The 16,493-nt window shown below is 32.8% G+C and overlaps 1 protein-coding gene across 2 annotated transcripts in view; it reads left to right on the top strand.

Annotated features, from left to right (window-relative positions):
- Nucleotides 1-16,493, top strand: part of CNGB1 (cyclic nucleotide gated channel subunit beta 1) — a 734,247-nt gene that overhangs the window by 526,386 nt on the left and 191,368 nt on the right. For both annotated transcript variants that reach the window (XM_044081527.1, XM_044081526.1), the window contains exon 13: nucleotides 729-851. In XM_044081527.1, the coding sequence (XP_043937462.1) occupies nucleotides 729-851 (123 nt within the window). The remainder of the gene's footprint in view (nucleotides 1-728; nucleotides 852-16,493) is intronic.

Genomic DNA, 16,493 nt, shown 5'->3' with positions numbered 1-16,493 from the left:
GTACCAGGAGTAAAGCTCATGACTGGATGTACTAGTTCACATATGGTTACCCTACATTTTTGTACACAGGAAAATAGCTTCCTTGATTTTAATAGCAGTGCCTCTCATTTTAAATCCAATATTTCCATGCATCTTACCATATTATAAGGATGAAAATAAAAAAAATGCTGAACCACTTCTGATGAAGTTCCTGTGTTTTGGAGCAAAAGCGCTAAAACTGTGGTGAATAAACATTTGGCTGGGACTTTTGGTGTGGAGTTATTTTATTTTCAAGTTTACATAGTACGCTGTTTTGTGGTTTATTTTATCCATATTATAAGGATGAGATATGACTGGCTTATAGTATATTTCATCCCAGGCCTTCATGTTTAGGGTCTGCTAGCTCACACTTTTTTCCATCTCATGTTCTATCATTTTGCTGCAGAATGTCACCAGTGAAAGTGAGCTTTCAGCAATGACAAATACTTATTTTGATTTAATTTACATGAGCATCTACTGAGACATTAACATAATTTCGCATCTCTGAAGTTTAATATCTGCTTCATTGTCATTGCATTCTACTAATTTCATTCTCTTAACAGTTTACAAGTCAATTTAATTTTATTTTAAAATACTGTCCAACACTAACAACTCTAAAGTGAATGAAACTGTAATTTTGGAAAATTGGAAATAATCTTAATTACACTACTCTGATCTAGTTTTAATGTTACCTTCTTCTTTTGTTTCAGAGTTATAAGGACAACTGGATATTTGCTGTACTCTCTGCATTTGAATGCCTGCATGTATTACTGGGCATCTGCTTATGAGGGGCTTTCATCTACCCACTGGGTGTATGATGGCCAGGGAAACAGGTACATTACATTACATTGGGCTGCTTTCCATAAAAGTATTTTACTCATGACCAGGTGGCCTCTGCTTAATCTTCATTGACTTCTGTTTTATACAGGGTACTCCAAATTATTTAAATAAAATGGTACTCATCTCCATTTCTTACACCACCCAGTTAACTTCACCTTATACTTGCATGAGCACACGCATGCACATGCACGCACACACAAACACACACACACACACACACACACACACACACACACTACACACATACACACACACTTTATATATAACACGTACAAGTGTGTGTATATACTGTATATATAGTAAATATATATATATATATATATGTGTGTGTGTGTGTGTGTGTGTGTGTGTGTGTGTGTGCATACACACACACACACACAAACACATATATATATATATTTATATATATATGTGTGTGTGTGTGTGTGTGTGTGTGTGTGTGTGTGTGTGTGTGTGTGTGTGTGTGTGTGTGTGTGTAGATATATATAGATACTGTAGATAGATACATAGATATCAAGTTCACTCACACTTAGTAGAGTTATTGTTTAGTTAAAGCAATAATAAACTTTTTTGTGAAGTCTCTCTGTATAAAAGAATAGGATTATGGAACTGTGAGGGTAAAGAATTTTTTGTTATGCCTAGAGCTGTGCAATTTCAAAGTTCATATATTTAGAGACATGGGAGTACAGGTGTGGAGTTGGGCCTGCTCCCTTGTAAAAGCCATGTTTCTTTTCTCTTAGTAGTTTGAGCATTTATTACAATTGTTTTATCAAAATGGGCTCTGCTTGTTAGATCAGGTATCATTTAAATGTACAAAGATACAGTATTCTCTTTGCATAAGTCTAGAAATGCAGCCATACTAAAGCAAGTTTCACAGTTTGCATGCAGTTTCACTGAAGGCACTTTCAATCAGTGAAAATAACCTTCAGTCAAGAATACTGATAAGAACAGAATGTGCTGTACATTTCAGTACAAACACATTTTGATTATATGCTACAAGCTTTGGGAACCAATATTATAGAGGTGTGTAGAAACTTACAGAGATTTGGTATTATTAGGAAATGTATCATATACAGTTAGTTGAGTTAATTTGGACTAATATGCAGGACAACGTTGCAGTATAGACATTCAAGTTTGAGTGGAGAAGTCAGGTCAAATATCCAGCATTCCAGAATATTAATGATACTATTCAGGAGGAAATGAATATGAAGAATTTGAAAGCAGAGGACTATTTCAGTTTATCAAAGGAATATGGATATGATTGCAGAGGACTGTGTCAGCTTATCAAAACTGTTATTGGAAACAGTATTTGGATATGAATACAGAATTTCTACAGACTGTTTCAGTTTATCAGCATTGTCACTGGAAACAGCATTCAGATATTGTTGACATTTACCTCCACTGTACATAACAATGCATTCTTAACTGAACTACAGTGTTTGCAGACTTTATTGTGAAAGGTACAAAATGATATAGCCCATAAAGACATTAATTTCAGTCTCATTACAGTTTCTTCCAGTTACTTCCAACTCATTCCAGTATTCTACAGTCATATCAGTTATTTCAGTGACAAGCCAGCCATGCAGAAATTGCAGGTTACCAAGCACACCAGAGACAAGGACTTACATAACTGAGTTATCAGATTACAGGCCAGCTCTGCAAGCTGGATTAAAGACTGTACTGTGTGCCATAAAACACTGTAGTAAAGATCAGTTTAATATTATTAGTAACAGTTTTATTCAGCAACAGCTCTTATCCAAGAACATTTTAGACAATAATAATTCTTGCATCATTCAGTAGTACTAAAATAATTTAATGATGTCAGTTAAAGAAATGGCTATGTTAAGTGTGGGAGAGAGACTTGCACACTGAATAGTAAATTATGACCTGAGGGTCACAGAGTAAATGTAAAAACTTCAGCAGTGCTCCTTCAAAACATGAAGTCTTAAAAAACGTCAGACTCTCCAAAATATCACTGTAAAAGCCGTTATCCAGTCAACAGCAATGTACTTCGCCATCTCCAAAGCAGACAAGTTTCAATTGTGATGTCACATAACCAAGAAACAAGAACAAGTTTAAAAAGCTGCAAGATGTCAGAACACATTCTTGAAGCAACTTCAAATTATAAAATTACATGAGGATTCATTTTTGTCATGCATTTTCTAGCTAAGTCAGACAGTAAATCTCAGAAAAGTTGAAATACCTCAGTAAATGTAAATTGTATAAATATGTCAAACAGTACTTCTACAGTAAAGGCACAAGTAAATGTGTGGTTTGAAGTTCAAAACTGGGTAAAATAGTCTAAAAAACTGTGTTCCAGAATGTTAATTTTCTTCTATCATTATGGTTTCAGACTTAACACAAATTCTTGTATACAATCTTCAGAAATCAGTGTAAATGCTACAGCACATGTAGTTCAAAATACAGAGTTAAATCGCAGTATTGCAGATACAGACATCAACACAGTCAGTGCACTTAGCATGCAAATTTCCAGATCAAACAGAAAGCAAACATTTATAATGTCTCAAGTTCACCTTATTTCAAATAAAGATGTTCAGAGTGTAATAAATTCTACTTTACATGTAATTCAAAATGCAGAGTTAAGTTACAGTGTTGCAGATACAGTTGCAAACACAGTCAGTGTATGTAACATTCAGACTTCCAGACAACACATGTAACAAACATTTGTAATGTCTCAAGTTCACATTATTTCAAATACAGATGGTCAGAATGTTATAAATTCTAGTTTCTTGTTTTCAAAAGCCAGTACAAATATTGCACTGAGGGGGGATGAGAGGGATCTGAGTGCATATTTTGATCAGTTTGATAAACACCAGCATAAATTATACAGGGATTTTAGGGCAAAGTAAAGAAGAAATGCAAACCTTCACTCAAGTCAATGTTATTACTAGTGTTTCAGGACACAATAAAAATGCATACCATAGCTCAAGTCAGTGTCATTACTAATTCTATAAAAACTGATTTTCAGCTTATCTATAAAGGGTGTGGCAGTCCAACACCAAACCAAATTATTTATCTGTCATTGTTTAAGGTTGAAAGAAATTACAACATTTCATTGTTTATAGAAAATAAATTATGGAATAATGTACTTATTAATACAGACTCATCAATTTCAGTTACAATAGACATACTAGAAGACATGAGTGCAGTTTTGTCAGGATTTAAAGGGTTAAAGATTACAACGGTTAACATTTATAAATGTGTCAGTTTCATAATAGGTATGAACATGTCATCTAAGTTACATGTCATTTTAGAATTCAATAACAAGATTTTATGGAAAAATAAAAATGCTACAGAATGTACAGTAGTGTACGGAGATGACACTTGTAAGAATTTGTATGCAGTAGATTGTTCAAATGTACAGAATTTGAAGAATTGGTCATAACAGGACCATGCAGGTTTATGGGTTAAAGATAAAATAAATTCCAGTTCAGGTGCCACAGCTGAAGTACATGGAGTCAAGTTACCACATTTTCAGAAACATTATATTTTTCTCAGAAAGCCATACTGGGAGTAGCCAGTAAGAAAAAAAGATAACAGTATGCATTTACCAATCTGGAAACACATGTTGTGTAGGGTATGCCAGAAATGACAGTCAAGTTAATTTGCAGAATAAAGGGTTTACAGTAACAGATCTGGCAAACTAATTTTTGTGCTATTGTTTTGTTTAGCAGGCATTGTTATGGTACTAAAGTGTTGCAGTGCATAAATAATATCTTGATACAGGCAGAGAAAAAAAACGCATTCAAAGATATTAAAGGATGTTTTGCTAGTTTACAGAATGTAAAATTTAAAGTCAATGCTACATTTTAAAAGTAACAGTGCAATCAAAAGTTCAGATCTCCTGCAAAAAAGTGTGCAACATAAAAAGTATGTGTCATTAAAGCCATAGGTTCAGATCTCATGTTGAAGAAACTTCTCATGCTTGTATAAATGACAGATACATAAAGTTCCAGAATCAGATCAGTTCAACTCTAGTAATAAACATATGTATATAAATGGTTCAAAATCATGTATATTTCATACAGAAATTGCAGTTTACCAAGCACACTAGAGGCACAGACTTACGTAACTGAGTTATCAGATTATAGGCCAGCTCACTGAGCTGAATTAAAGACAGTATTGTATGCCATAAAACAGTATGGTAAAGATCAGTTTAATATTATTAGTAATAACAATATTATTATTATGCAATAAGGAAGTTATATTAGTAAATACAATAGAGAAAAAAAATAAAAATAGGATGTTTGTGAACAAGAACAAAGGCAAATTTTATAACTGTGTAAAAAATGACATTTAGATATTAGTATATATCTAGTGCTTTACAGATATTGCTATAAAAGACAATATTTTCCAGGTTGATTAACCAGAATAAATGTTCACTTACAGTCAAGAAAATATTGTGTCAGCCACCCAGCCTTGCACAAGAGATGGGAAAGGTGAGGTTTTGAAAGCCTATCAAAGGACTCTGTGGAGGTCCTTACAATACTTCTGCAATGAATGGGACATTGCAGAATGAGGCCTAAATTTCACAAGGGCTGTGGTGCACAACTCAAGTATTTAAAATGTGTATACAGCAAATGTGCAATTCTTCAATGTTCATTTAAATGCGTTTCAGTTATCTAAATTCTTTAAAGTTAAAATGTTTATATATATAACAGATGTGCATTTATGCAGATTAGAGTTAAGGCAAGTAAGCCTATGGTTTCAGACAAGTGTATAACAGTACTAGTTTTCAGTTTAAATGTGTTTCAGTTATCTAAAATCTTTTAAAGTTAAAACTGTATATACAACAGGTGTGCATTTATGCAGATTAGAGTTAAAGCAAGCATGCACATGTTTTAATGTTCTTAGACAATTGTATAACAGTACTAGTAGGTTTATGCTTTTATCTGTGTTTAGATAATACTGACAGAAAAAAGTTATTCATTTACCAATAGTTTTGTCTCTAGAATATAACATTACCAGATTTTGGTTTATGCTTTTATCTGTGTTCAGGTAACACTGGAAGAAACTGCATTCCTTTGGTATTAGTTTAGTCAGTTTCCAGACTATAACATTTATACACAGCTATTTTAGATGTTCAGTCTAAATATGTATCACAGTAATGTAAATTTTAGCCAAGGTTCAGAATATAATGCATTCAGTATAGTACATTTCAGATTTCAGAATATAACATTATTACTCAGTTATACATTTCCAACAACACTATGTAAATTTCAGTCACATTTCAGAATATGACATTCATACTCTGTTATACATTTTTAATGGCACTGCTGCATCACACTTCACATTATTCAGTCATTAGCTTTAAGGATAAAGTGACATAATTGATTGTAATAGCCGTATTAAGATAAGTTATCTAAAGAATAAGAAGTAATAGCTATTTAATATATTCAAGGCATAATAGGTCAGGCTTAATTTGTTAATTAATTTACAGAATACAATGCACCTTACATAATAATTATTGTACATCAGACAGGAAGTTAAAAAGATCCATGGGGTATGCAAAAGTATAGATCTGAAATACAGAAACCATAGGTTTTAGTAAAGGTACTTATACTATTACAGCACATAGAAACTAAAAGGGTAAATAGACAGGATTATTAGTAATAAATCTAGGTGAAGACTTACAGACATAAGTTAAAAAAGAGAGTTTAACAGTTTTAACATGTTAAAGAATTGCCCAGTTATGATTAAATCATAAAGTTAGGAGACTTCAATCCAAACAGACCATAAATGCTCAAGTGACACCTAGGTCAAAATTAAAATTGCAAGTTTATTTACCAGATAAAGAAAACATTTTATATTAGTTCTAGTGACCATTATAGTATCTTTTGCAGACCATATTATTGGGGTTGCCAAGTAATTACAGAAGTAAATCCCATTTCAGTAATTTCAGATACAGTTGTTGCACAACACATTCTTCATTAATACAGTTAGTAAAATAGACCTGAAAATGTAAGGTTAGGCATATGTCTTCATTTTAATCCAGCCATATTAAGGCAGGCTTCACAGTCTGCATGCAGTTTCAGTAAAACAACTTTCAATCACTGAAAATAACCTTCCATCAAGAAAACTGATAAGAACAGAATGTGCTGTACATTTGAGTATAAACACATTTTGTTTGTATACTAAAAAGCTTAGGAATTAAGGTTATAAAGGCATCTAGAAATTTACAGGGTTTTGGTATTATTAGGAAATACTTCAGATACAGTTAGTTAAGTTAGTTAGTTTGGACTGATATGCAGAAATTCTTTGCAGTATAGACATTCGAGTTTGAGTGCAGAAGTCAGGTCAAATATCCAGCATTCCAGAATATTAATGATACTATTCAGAAGGAAGGCAATATGAAGAATTTGAATGCAGAGGACTACTTCAGTTCATCAAAAGAATATGAATATGACTGCAGAGGACTGTTTCAGTTTATAAAAACTGTTAGTATTCAGATATGAATACAGAATTACTACAGACTGTAACAGTTTATCAGCACTGTTACTGGAAATTGTATTTGGATATTGTTGACATGTACTGTACATAACAAGAGTATTCTTAACTGAACTACAGTGTTTGCAGACTTTATTGTGAAAGGTGCAAAAAGACTTGTCCCATAAAGGTGAGACTGGCATCTGTCCAGCACATTTCTGAGTAATTAACAAAGACATTCATTCCAGTCTCATTCCATTTTCTTTCAGTCATTTCAGCTCATTCCAGTATTCTACAGTCTTATCAGTTCTTTCACTGATAAAACTGTTTTCAGTGAAACATCATATAATTTTATAGGGTCTCTAATGAGGAGTCAATTTGCACTAGATCGACTACTCAGTATAGCAAAAACATTTAATTAAAACTAACTCCGGTAATGAATGCATCAAAAATAAAAATGAAACTAAAAGCATTTTTGCAGGGGCAAGATTTCATTGGGTGCTCCCAGGGGTTCAGGTTTAAATGATACAGTGCCTTTGAAACCAGTGCTGAAAGGGACAAAGGTTAAGAGCTAGCAAGCTTGTTATTAATTTGTTTTAACTTGCTATTTTTATATGAAATTATTTTTTGCATTTACATACATTTGAATGTATTTGTTATACTGTTGCATAATACACCTTTAATTGCTAATTAGTTTTTTTAAAAAAGGAGAGAAATGTTAGTAGTTGATTGGTGATGCTTACTATTTAAATGGCTGTGTTAGTATGTGATTTTATTCGTCTGATGAAGTAACTTATGTTATGAAAGCACTTACGTTCTACTAAATCAAGCTTTGTGGACGCCCGTTCTGGATTTGTCTTTTGTTGGATTATTGAATTTTAATATTCCACCTTCTTGTTCTTTTGGGAGACTCGATATATAATTTTGTTGACTCACTCTGCCTTTGGACTATCTTGGGAAGTTTTGTTTTATAGATATATATATATATATATATATATATATATATATATATATATACACATATATATGTGTTTGTGTCTTTTGGCTTTTTCCCGGTTAGGGGTTGCCACAGCGGAACTCCGGTCCGCTAATGATTGGCAGTAGATTTTTTACATGCCGAATTTGCCAGCCCTGATGCACAACCTTCAACGAAGGTATGCCCATTCACGCATGTCTCCACAGAGAAGATGCTCTAGCTGAGAATAAAACGGCACATCTTGCTGTGAGGCAACAATGCTACCGCAGCACCACCACCGCACTATATATATATATATATATATATATATATATATATATATATATATATATATAGATATAGATATATATATATATATATATATATATATATATATATATATATATATATATATATATATATATATAGGGTCTATATTACATAAACAAAAATCCAAAAACACAAATGACCTAAAGGTCAAAAATGCAGGACCTCAAACACACTATTTTGGGGGGATGCACCCCCCACACCCTGCTAAATATATATATATATATATATATATATATATATATATATATACACCAACGTCGAGATCGCACTACAGTGAGGAAAGGGCAAATATTCCAATCCTCACTATACCGTGATCTCACAAAAAGCAGATCGAGATCCTGCCTTTCCAACCTTTAGGTCATTCACTATTTTAAGTTTTCGGTGTTCTAGTAGGAACCTTATATATGTGTATATATATATATATAGAGAGAGAGAGAGAGAGAGATAGACAGACATAGCTAGTTAGCTAATACAGATAAATAGAGAGATAGATATTTGTATGTTTTGTTGATTGTACATTTGACCGAAAGCCATATGGTCATAAAAAAATGACTGAAAAGCCATTTCATCAAAACATTCTAAACAACATATACATATATATATATATATATATATATATATATATATATATATATATATATACTTACATACAAGAAAAGGGTTTTTTTTCTGACGAGGCAAGGCCTCATGCACCCCTATTTGGGGGCTTTACCTCCACACCAGCCTTAATTATATATTGTTACTCCTTGGTTGCACACCCATAAAGAAAAAAGAAAACATCACACACACTGAATCAGTGCTAGTGCACAAACATCTACAAATATGAGGTACAACCTGATGGTAGGCATTATCAATCCACAAAAAAAAATTTAGAAATTACTACTCTAACATCTCCCATGCTAAAAAAAAACAACACCATTGATACCATCTGTAGACTTTAATATTTTTGGATGAGATGGCTTTTCAGTCAACTGCACTTTCAGTCATTTTTTTCTGGCCCTATGGCTCTCAATCAAATGTACCTTTGATGAAACAAACTATAACTCTCTAATATATGTACATATGTATATATATATATATTATATTACATTATGCACACACATCAGGGTCTGAAGCTTGATCCCATTGTTCTTCCATTAGCCTTCTCTTTGAAGAAGATCAGGCAGTGCTCCTATGGGCTGACTCTGAAAAAAGGCTTATATTCAGTAGTTTTACCTGATTCACAAATGAATAAATGTGGCTATGTATATAATTGTGGGCTGTAACATCGACAGATGGATTAGTCCTATTGATACACACAAATATCCAGACTTGCTTAAAAGATGACAAACTTTGAATTTAAATTGTCGCAAAATATGTACATGATGAATGATTTTTTTCAACTGATTGAAGACTCATTAAGAAGCGAAGTTGAACAGCAGTACGATGAGTTAGTTAACAAGAGCTTAATCGGCATTCAAGCCTACTTTGTGAAGCTATTGAAAGGCTGAAATCTTATGAAACTAAGCTTATTGTCATAAAAAAAAGAAAGTTACCGTGGGACTATAATGACTTTAAAACTGGGCAAATTTTTGCCTGGTCCAATAAGAAAAGGAATCCGCCTCTGTGTTAGAGCAGTTTGGCTGAGCAAGCACAGTCATCTAATGAATCACTAGACATTCAGCCTGTACCCACTCTGGATCCTTATGTTGTTTCAGCTTCTGTTCTTTCCAATAAGAAATGGAATTCCCTTATATATCAGGTTCATCCAGAAGAGCTGGTGCAGACAGTTGAAAATTTACAGGTCACACATTCTGTGACACTTGCGGATTCTAACATCATTTCAGCACTTGACCCATTGGATTTTCCAGTGTTAACACATTCACCATTCCCTTTCACACAACAGTGCAAGAGGAGAAAGAATTATATGTCTGAGTATCGGACATGGAAAAGGCAATACCAACATCCAAATCAGGAGAAAGCTTAAGCTCTGCTTCTGAACTTGTCTTTAACATCTCGAGGTACAAACTTATCTTTTTGGAAAAATCAGTTCTTGAAAAATGGCTTACGGTCAATCCTGCTTGTACAATTGACATTTCTCAAACTATTACTCAAATTAGACATTTTCTTAGGTCATTAAACTTGAATATATTATTTGGTGCTGAAAGTGATTACAATAATTTTGTGCTGAAAAGGAAGAACACTTTTATGCCTAATCTTTACCCTGTGACACAAGCATTTCAAAGTGTTGTTGAGCATGATATATACTTATTTTATCAGCAGCAAAGGATGCAGCACTTTCATAATTTAAATAATGAAGAATAAAAGCTATTAAGTCTTTAATTAATAATGATCAAATAGTAATTAAAATGCAATAAAGGGCATGGGGATGTCATACTTGATACTGATTATTATATTTGGATCATGCAAGAGATGTTGAATACTAAAGATTATAAGAAAATTAATAGATCTGATTGGACAAATATTGCTGAAAAGGTTGGTGAATATTTGTATGAGATATGTCACAAAGGTCATATAGATTTTAGTTTGTTTGATTGTCTTACTAATGTTACACCCATTACACCCCTTATTTATGGAATACCTAAACTTCACAAGTCCTAGACAAAACCACCTCTGAGACCAATTGTCTCAGCTAGGGATGGGTCACAGAGCCCATCTTTAAATATATTGGCTTTATGTTAAAGACATATATACATTCAGTGTATGCTATCATTAAAGACACTTCACATTTTCTTAAAGAATTGTACGTGTATGCAGAAGATAGGGTCATTAGTAGTTATATTTTAGTCACTTTGGATGTTGTCCCATTATTTATGTGCATTCCTAAAGATTTTAGTATTGACAGTATCAAAATTTTTTACTGAAATATGCACAAATGGATGAGGCTAAGGCTCTTGATTTGTGTAACTTGTTACATAGCATATTAGAGAATAACATTTTTATTTTTCAAATACAATTATGCCAACAAATTACAGGTTTTGCCATGGGCACACCTGTGGCAAATTTATATGCAAATATTATGTTTATGTGGGAGGTACAAAACATTTTTATCTAATTCTTTACAAACCAAGGTTGGTTTTTACCATACATATATTGATGACCTGTTTCTAATATGGAGAGGTACTCTAAAAGAATTCAACATATTTTTTAACTCATTGAATAAATGTACTGAATTCCTAAGTTTAAAAAAGAAACGTAACTGCAACAGGTTAATTTTTTGGCAATTACTTTATATAAATCACATCTGGGCAGTCTCAAAACTAGGTTATATAAGAAACCTGTTAAACGAAATACATATTTGCATCACACTAGCATGCATCCTTTTAACTTTAAGAATGTTGCTGATAATCAAATGAAGTGAGTCACTAGACTGCATACTGAAGATAATCATATGTTGTTACAATTAAATAATATAGCACATGATTTTATATGTAGGAGTATTAATAGTAAAGTTGTTAATAACACTAGAGATAATACAATTCAAGAACATGATGCTGATGTCAGACCAATTTTCTCTAAGCAACTACACAATATAGGTATAGTTCAGCAAAATAATAATGTTAGTAAAGTTAGAAGATGCATGCTAACTTATAATCAAGATGCAAAGGCTGTTAAAGTCATCATTAACAAATACTGGTCCACTTTGTCTGCAGTACCAGAGATTAGAAATTCTATAAGTGATAGACCAACCTTTGATTATAAAAGATGCCCTAATTTAAAGAATAAACTGTGTTATAAAGAACAACCTCTAAATAGTATATATTTTAAGACCAATACATTAGGAACACATAGATGTAACAAATGTGTGCACTGTACCAGTATTAATACTGATAAAAGTTTTACTCATCCAGTCACTAGCAAAATAATTAATGGATGAGTGTTTGGAAATTATGATTCTAGGAACATTATATACCTAGCCACTTGCCAGTTATGTTATGTTCCATCCCCGCTGCCGACTGCATGACAAACCAACTAAAAGCCAAAAAATGCCACAAAAACTAGTAATACAAATAATAAGAAGAAGCGGAAGGGTAAATCAAAATATCATGCAAAATTGAATGTACTTGATATGTAATATGATTGACCTTAAGTGTGTATATGTGATATTTTTTATGGTTGAATTTCATTTTAATGTTTTTTTTCTGTTCTGTCATACTATATGGTAGCGAAGTACTTTAGTGAATGAATTAACTGTTTATTTGCTTGTAGTTCAGTCTTTGAACCACAAGACGGAGTGGTTTCTAAAGATTTGGTTTAGTGATGTAATTTCCTCTTGGGTCACATGATTTAATGGAGGGTTATTTAAACTGTGTTTTTTACTTTCCTCTCTCTTGTTGTCTGAAGAAGTTTGTTTTAATAAATACGGATGAAAGTGCTTACATCATTTAAAATATAGTGTCTGATTCTTGATTTACCCTTCTGCTTCTCCTTATTATTTGTATTACTAGGGCTCATATATTGCCAGGCTTAAATAAACTTGTATCTTTAAAGCCCTATTTGAGAGAATTATATCAGAGGGTGTAATTGTATCATGTAACTCTTATCACGTGACTTTTATCATATGACTTTTATCTATTTAAATGCTTTAGTAGCTATTTTAGATATTTATGTGCCTGAGGAAGCTTTTAAGTGAAACTACAAAGTTGCATATTAAAGTATTTGACTTCAGTTTGGTGCTACGTGGTTTACAGTGGATATTTTTCTCTTTTTTGGTTTTGTATCCTTATAAATATGTGCATGCTCATGTTTCTTTATCTGAATGCAACTTATTAAAGAGACTGACTAAAATATGAGTGCCCCTGTTTATTGCTTTAACAGCAATCAATGTGCTCCATTTAACATATGCATCCCTAACAGTAATATCTGCTCTTTTTTGTCATCCTCCAGGTACTGTCTATCATGCCGTTATCTTTTTCAGTCTTATAAGAATTGAAACTATATACACTGCATCACCATTTCCTGATTACATTGTTGTGCATGATGCCTCATCTCCTTCTTGTTTACCCATTTATTCTGTTCCCTTATTGTCTCCTCATAACCATATTTTATCCTCTTGTGTCCCACTTAGCAAAGCTGTGGCTGTCTCATCAAGCATGTGGTACAATTCCTCAATCTAGCACCCCTCAACTCTAAACTGTGGGGCAAAAAAAAGTCTATTCCCAGTCTGTGGCTTGTTAAATCGTATCCTACACAAAAGCGATAAAGTGCTCCAATCCTGTGTTCTGTCTGTAAAAACAGTGTTGCTGTTTTTTTCTGTAACAACATTTAGAATTGCTGGTATGGAAATGAATGCCAGTGTTGTACTAATGATCAATCATCTCCTGACTGGCTGTCCTATTACTTTGCACCCGGGGTGGCTGCCCCTTCACCCCACCATAGCTACACTTTTGCCTCCTGTATGGTATGTACTTCATTATGGTTCATATCCTTTTACACCCCCATAATAGTTATTCATGCACTGCATTTCTGTCAGGTACACAATGTCACGGCAGTGATCTTCAATGAGAGCTGGAAGTTCAAACAAGTTTTTGTCAAGACTGTAGGTATTAGTGCTTATTACTTAGCATTTTCCTCCTCTACATTTAATCCTATAACAATTCCTCATTTTTATTTTATTTATTTATTATTTAACTGGATAGATCCATCAGGATGGGTGTTACTTGATCAATCATTATCACAAAAGCATTTGCAAGCATTGTGTTTAATGAGATGCTCTTTTAGTAACTTCTTGAAAAGACTAAATGTTTCAATTTTCTTTTAAGGTTCTGGAATGCTGTTCCATATGGCAGGAGTGATTTTAGAGAAAACTCTCCCACAAGTGGAAAAAGTAAAAGAATGTCTAAGCAGTGGTTGTCCATCACTGTTCATGAGGGAGTAATTTTAATTTCTAAATAAGAGTTTATTTTTGATTCATAGAAGACAGTACCTCTCATGAAGAATTTTAAAAATGAGAGTGCTAATAACAAAGAGGCTTCACTAACTTTGAGATAGGTAGCCAGTTAGTTTATTCTGGAGTCATGCAGTGATGTTATATATTACCACCAAGGTGTAGGAATCAGAGGGTTTTATTCTTATTGGTTTGAAGTACAGTGACATGAAGCAAAAAAAGCAAATTGAGGTGACACAGACAATATATTCATGTCTTGGGAGAACATGTTTTGCTATTGACTCAAAATACACAGGCTAATAGGATCACAGTGGCCAATTTCATCTATGTTTATTCCAAAGACTTCGTCAGAAATAACCCTTGATTCAATATGTCTCCACATATAAATAAAAATGCATGACACCACTAAACAAGCAATCTATCAATAGAAATACAAATTGGTTAAGACCACCTGAGTACTTTACACAGTTAATTACAATTAAAAAATGTTAACATTATTTTTCAAGTTTTCTTCTCCTCAGTTCACACTTAATGTTTATCGAAATTTTTAAACCTGGATATTCTCCGGCATTTAATTTAATTTGCCAATGAAGCTCTTTGCATTCCATTAAATTATTAAAATAATATCCCCTTCCATCATGTAATAGTTTTTCTATAACTAGGAATTCAAACTTTTTAAATTCTTACATCTACTGTTGTGCTTAGCTGATGCATTAATTCTATTCTTATTGCAAATTGCTAATTATGTTCATATATTCTTTCAGTGAGAGATCTTGTTATTTTTCTAACATAAGATGCATTGCAAGCTGAACATTTTACCAGGTAAACCACCCTTCTACCTTACAAGTTTGCATACTAAAAATGATACAAGTGTAGATGAAATTTACCAACTCAAAATATGATGAGGAATTTGCATATCTACATTGCCTGCACTTATAACAAGGGAAAGTACACTTTTTGAACAATTTGTAAAGGGTGAAACCCTGAGATGCCTCTCCACCAAATCTTTTAAGTTACACCCTCTTTTGGTAACAAATTGCGGGACATCCCCAACTATCTGCTTAAGTTCTGGGAAACCCATAAAATTTTCCAATAAGCTCTTGCAATGGATTTACTTTTTAACAAATCAACAGAATGGGTTCATGAGAAACTGGATTTACATTTCCTGTTAACCTCTATATATTCTCTAATTATATTACCACAAAGCAAAATTGGGGTCTACAGATTAGTTCATTTTTCTAAAACTTTAGCACTTACTTTTTTAACTAATTAATTAGGATAACCTTCTACAAAGAACTTTTATAGAATTTCCTTTTTGGTTATAAAATCCTCATCTCAAGTAGTTAATCTACTTAACCTAATAAACTGGTTTGCACTATACTTTTTTTACTATGTTTTAGATGACTACCCTCAAAATGAAGATAAGAATTAACAAAACTATCTTTTCTATAAATTTTAGAATCAAAAACATTCTCTTCTGAACCTTTCCTAATTAAGATGTCTAGAAAAGAAATACTATATTTTTTAAAAAATTATAGGTGAACTCAAGGAATTCTGATTGCCTCCCCAGCAAAAAAAGCTTTTTATTATTCCACTTTTTGTTTTTCCATTTTTTTACTATTGCTCATCTGGCTTCAAGGGAAAGTAAGCTTAAGATCTTGAATGAAGATTTCTTCTGTGAAAGGACTTTATTAGTTTGGGACTTTGTATGATGACTGAAAGTAATATTTTGATAAATGGTAAGTCAGAGACACTTCTCTTATTTGTTGTAAGGCAGGGGGTTGCTAAGTGGGTGACAGATGGTTAGGTTTCAGGAATTACTTAACTTTTGAGGAATGCCAAAGAGCATTTTGGTATTTTTTTTGTTGTTTTTAATTGTTAAGAATACTGATTTCCTCAAAATAGGAACTTCTGAATGCCTGCTCATAGCCCCCCCACTATAAAACTGGTGTGTATTGAAGGTCAGGATATGTGTATTGGAAGGTTGGGATGGAAAGGTATGAATCTTACTATGTC

This window comes from Protopterus annectens, chromosome 8.part0 (genome assembly GCF_019279795.1).
Source record: "Protopterus annectens isolate FY-2018-M chromosome 8.part0, PAN1.0, whole genome shotgun sequence".
NCBI lineage: Eukaryota > Metazoa > Chordata > Ceratodontiformes > Protopteridae > Protopterus > Protopterus annectens.
This window is presented reverse-complemented; position numbering and strand designations above follow the sequence as displayed.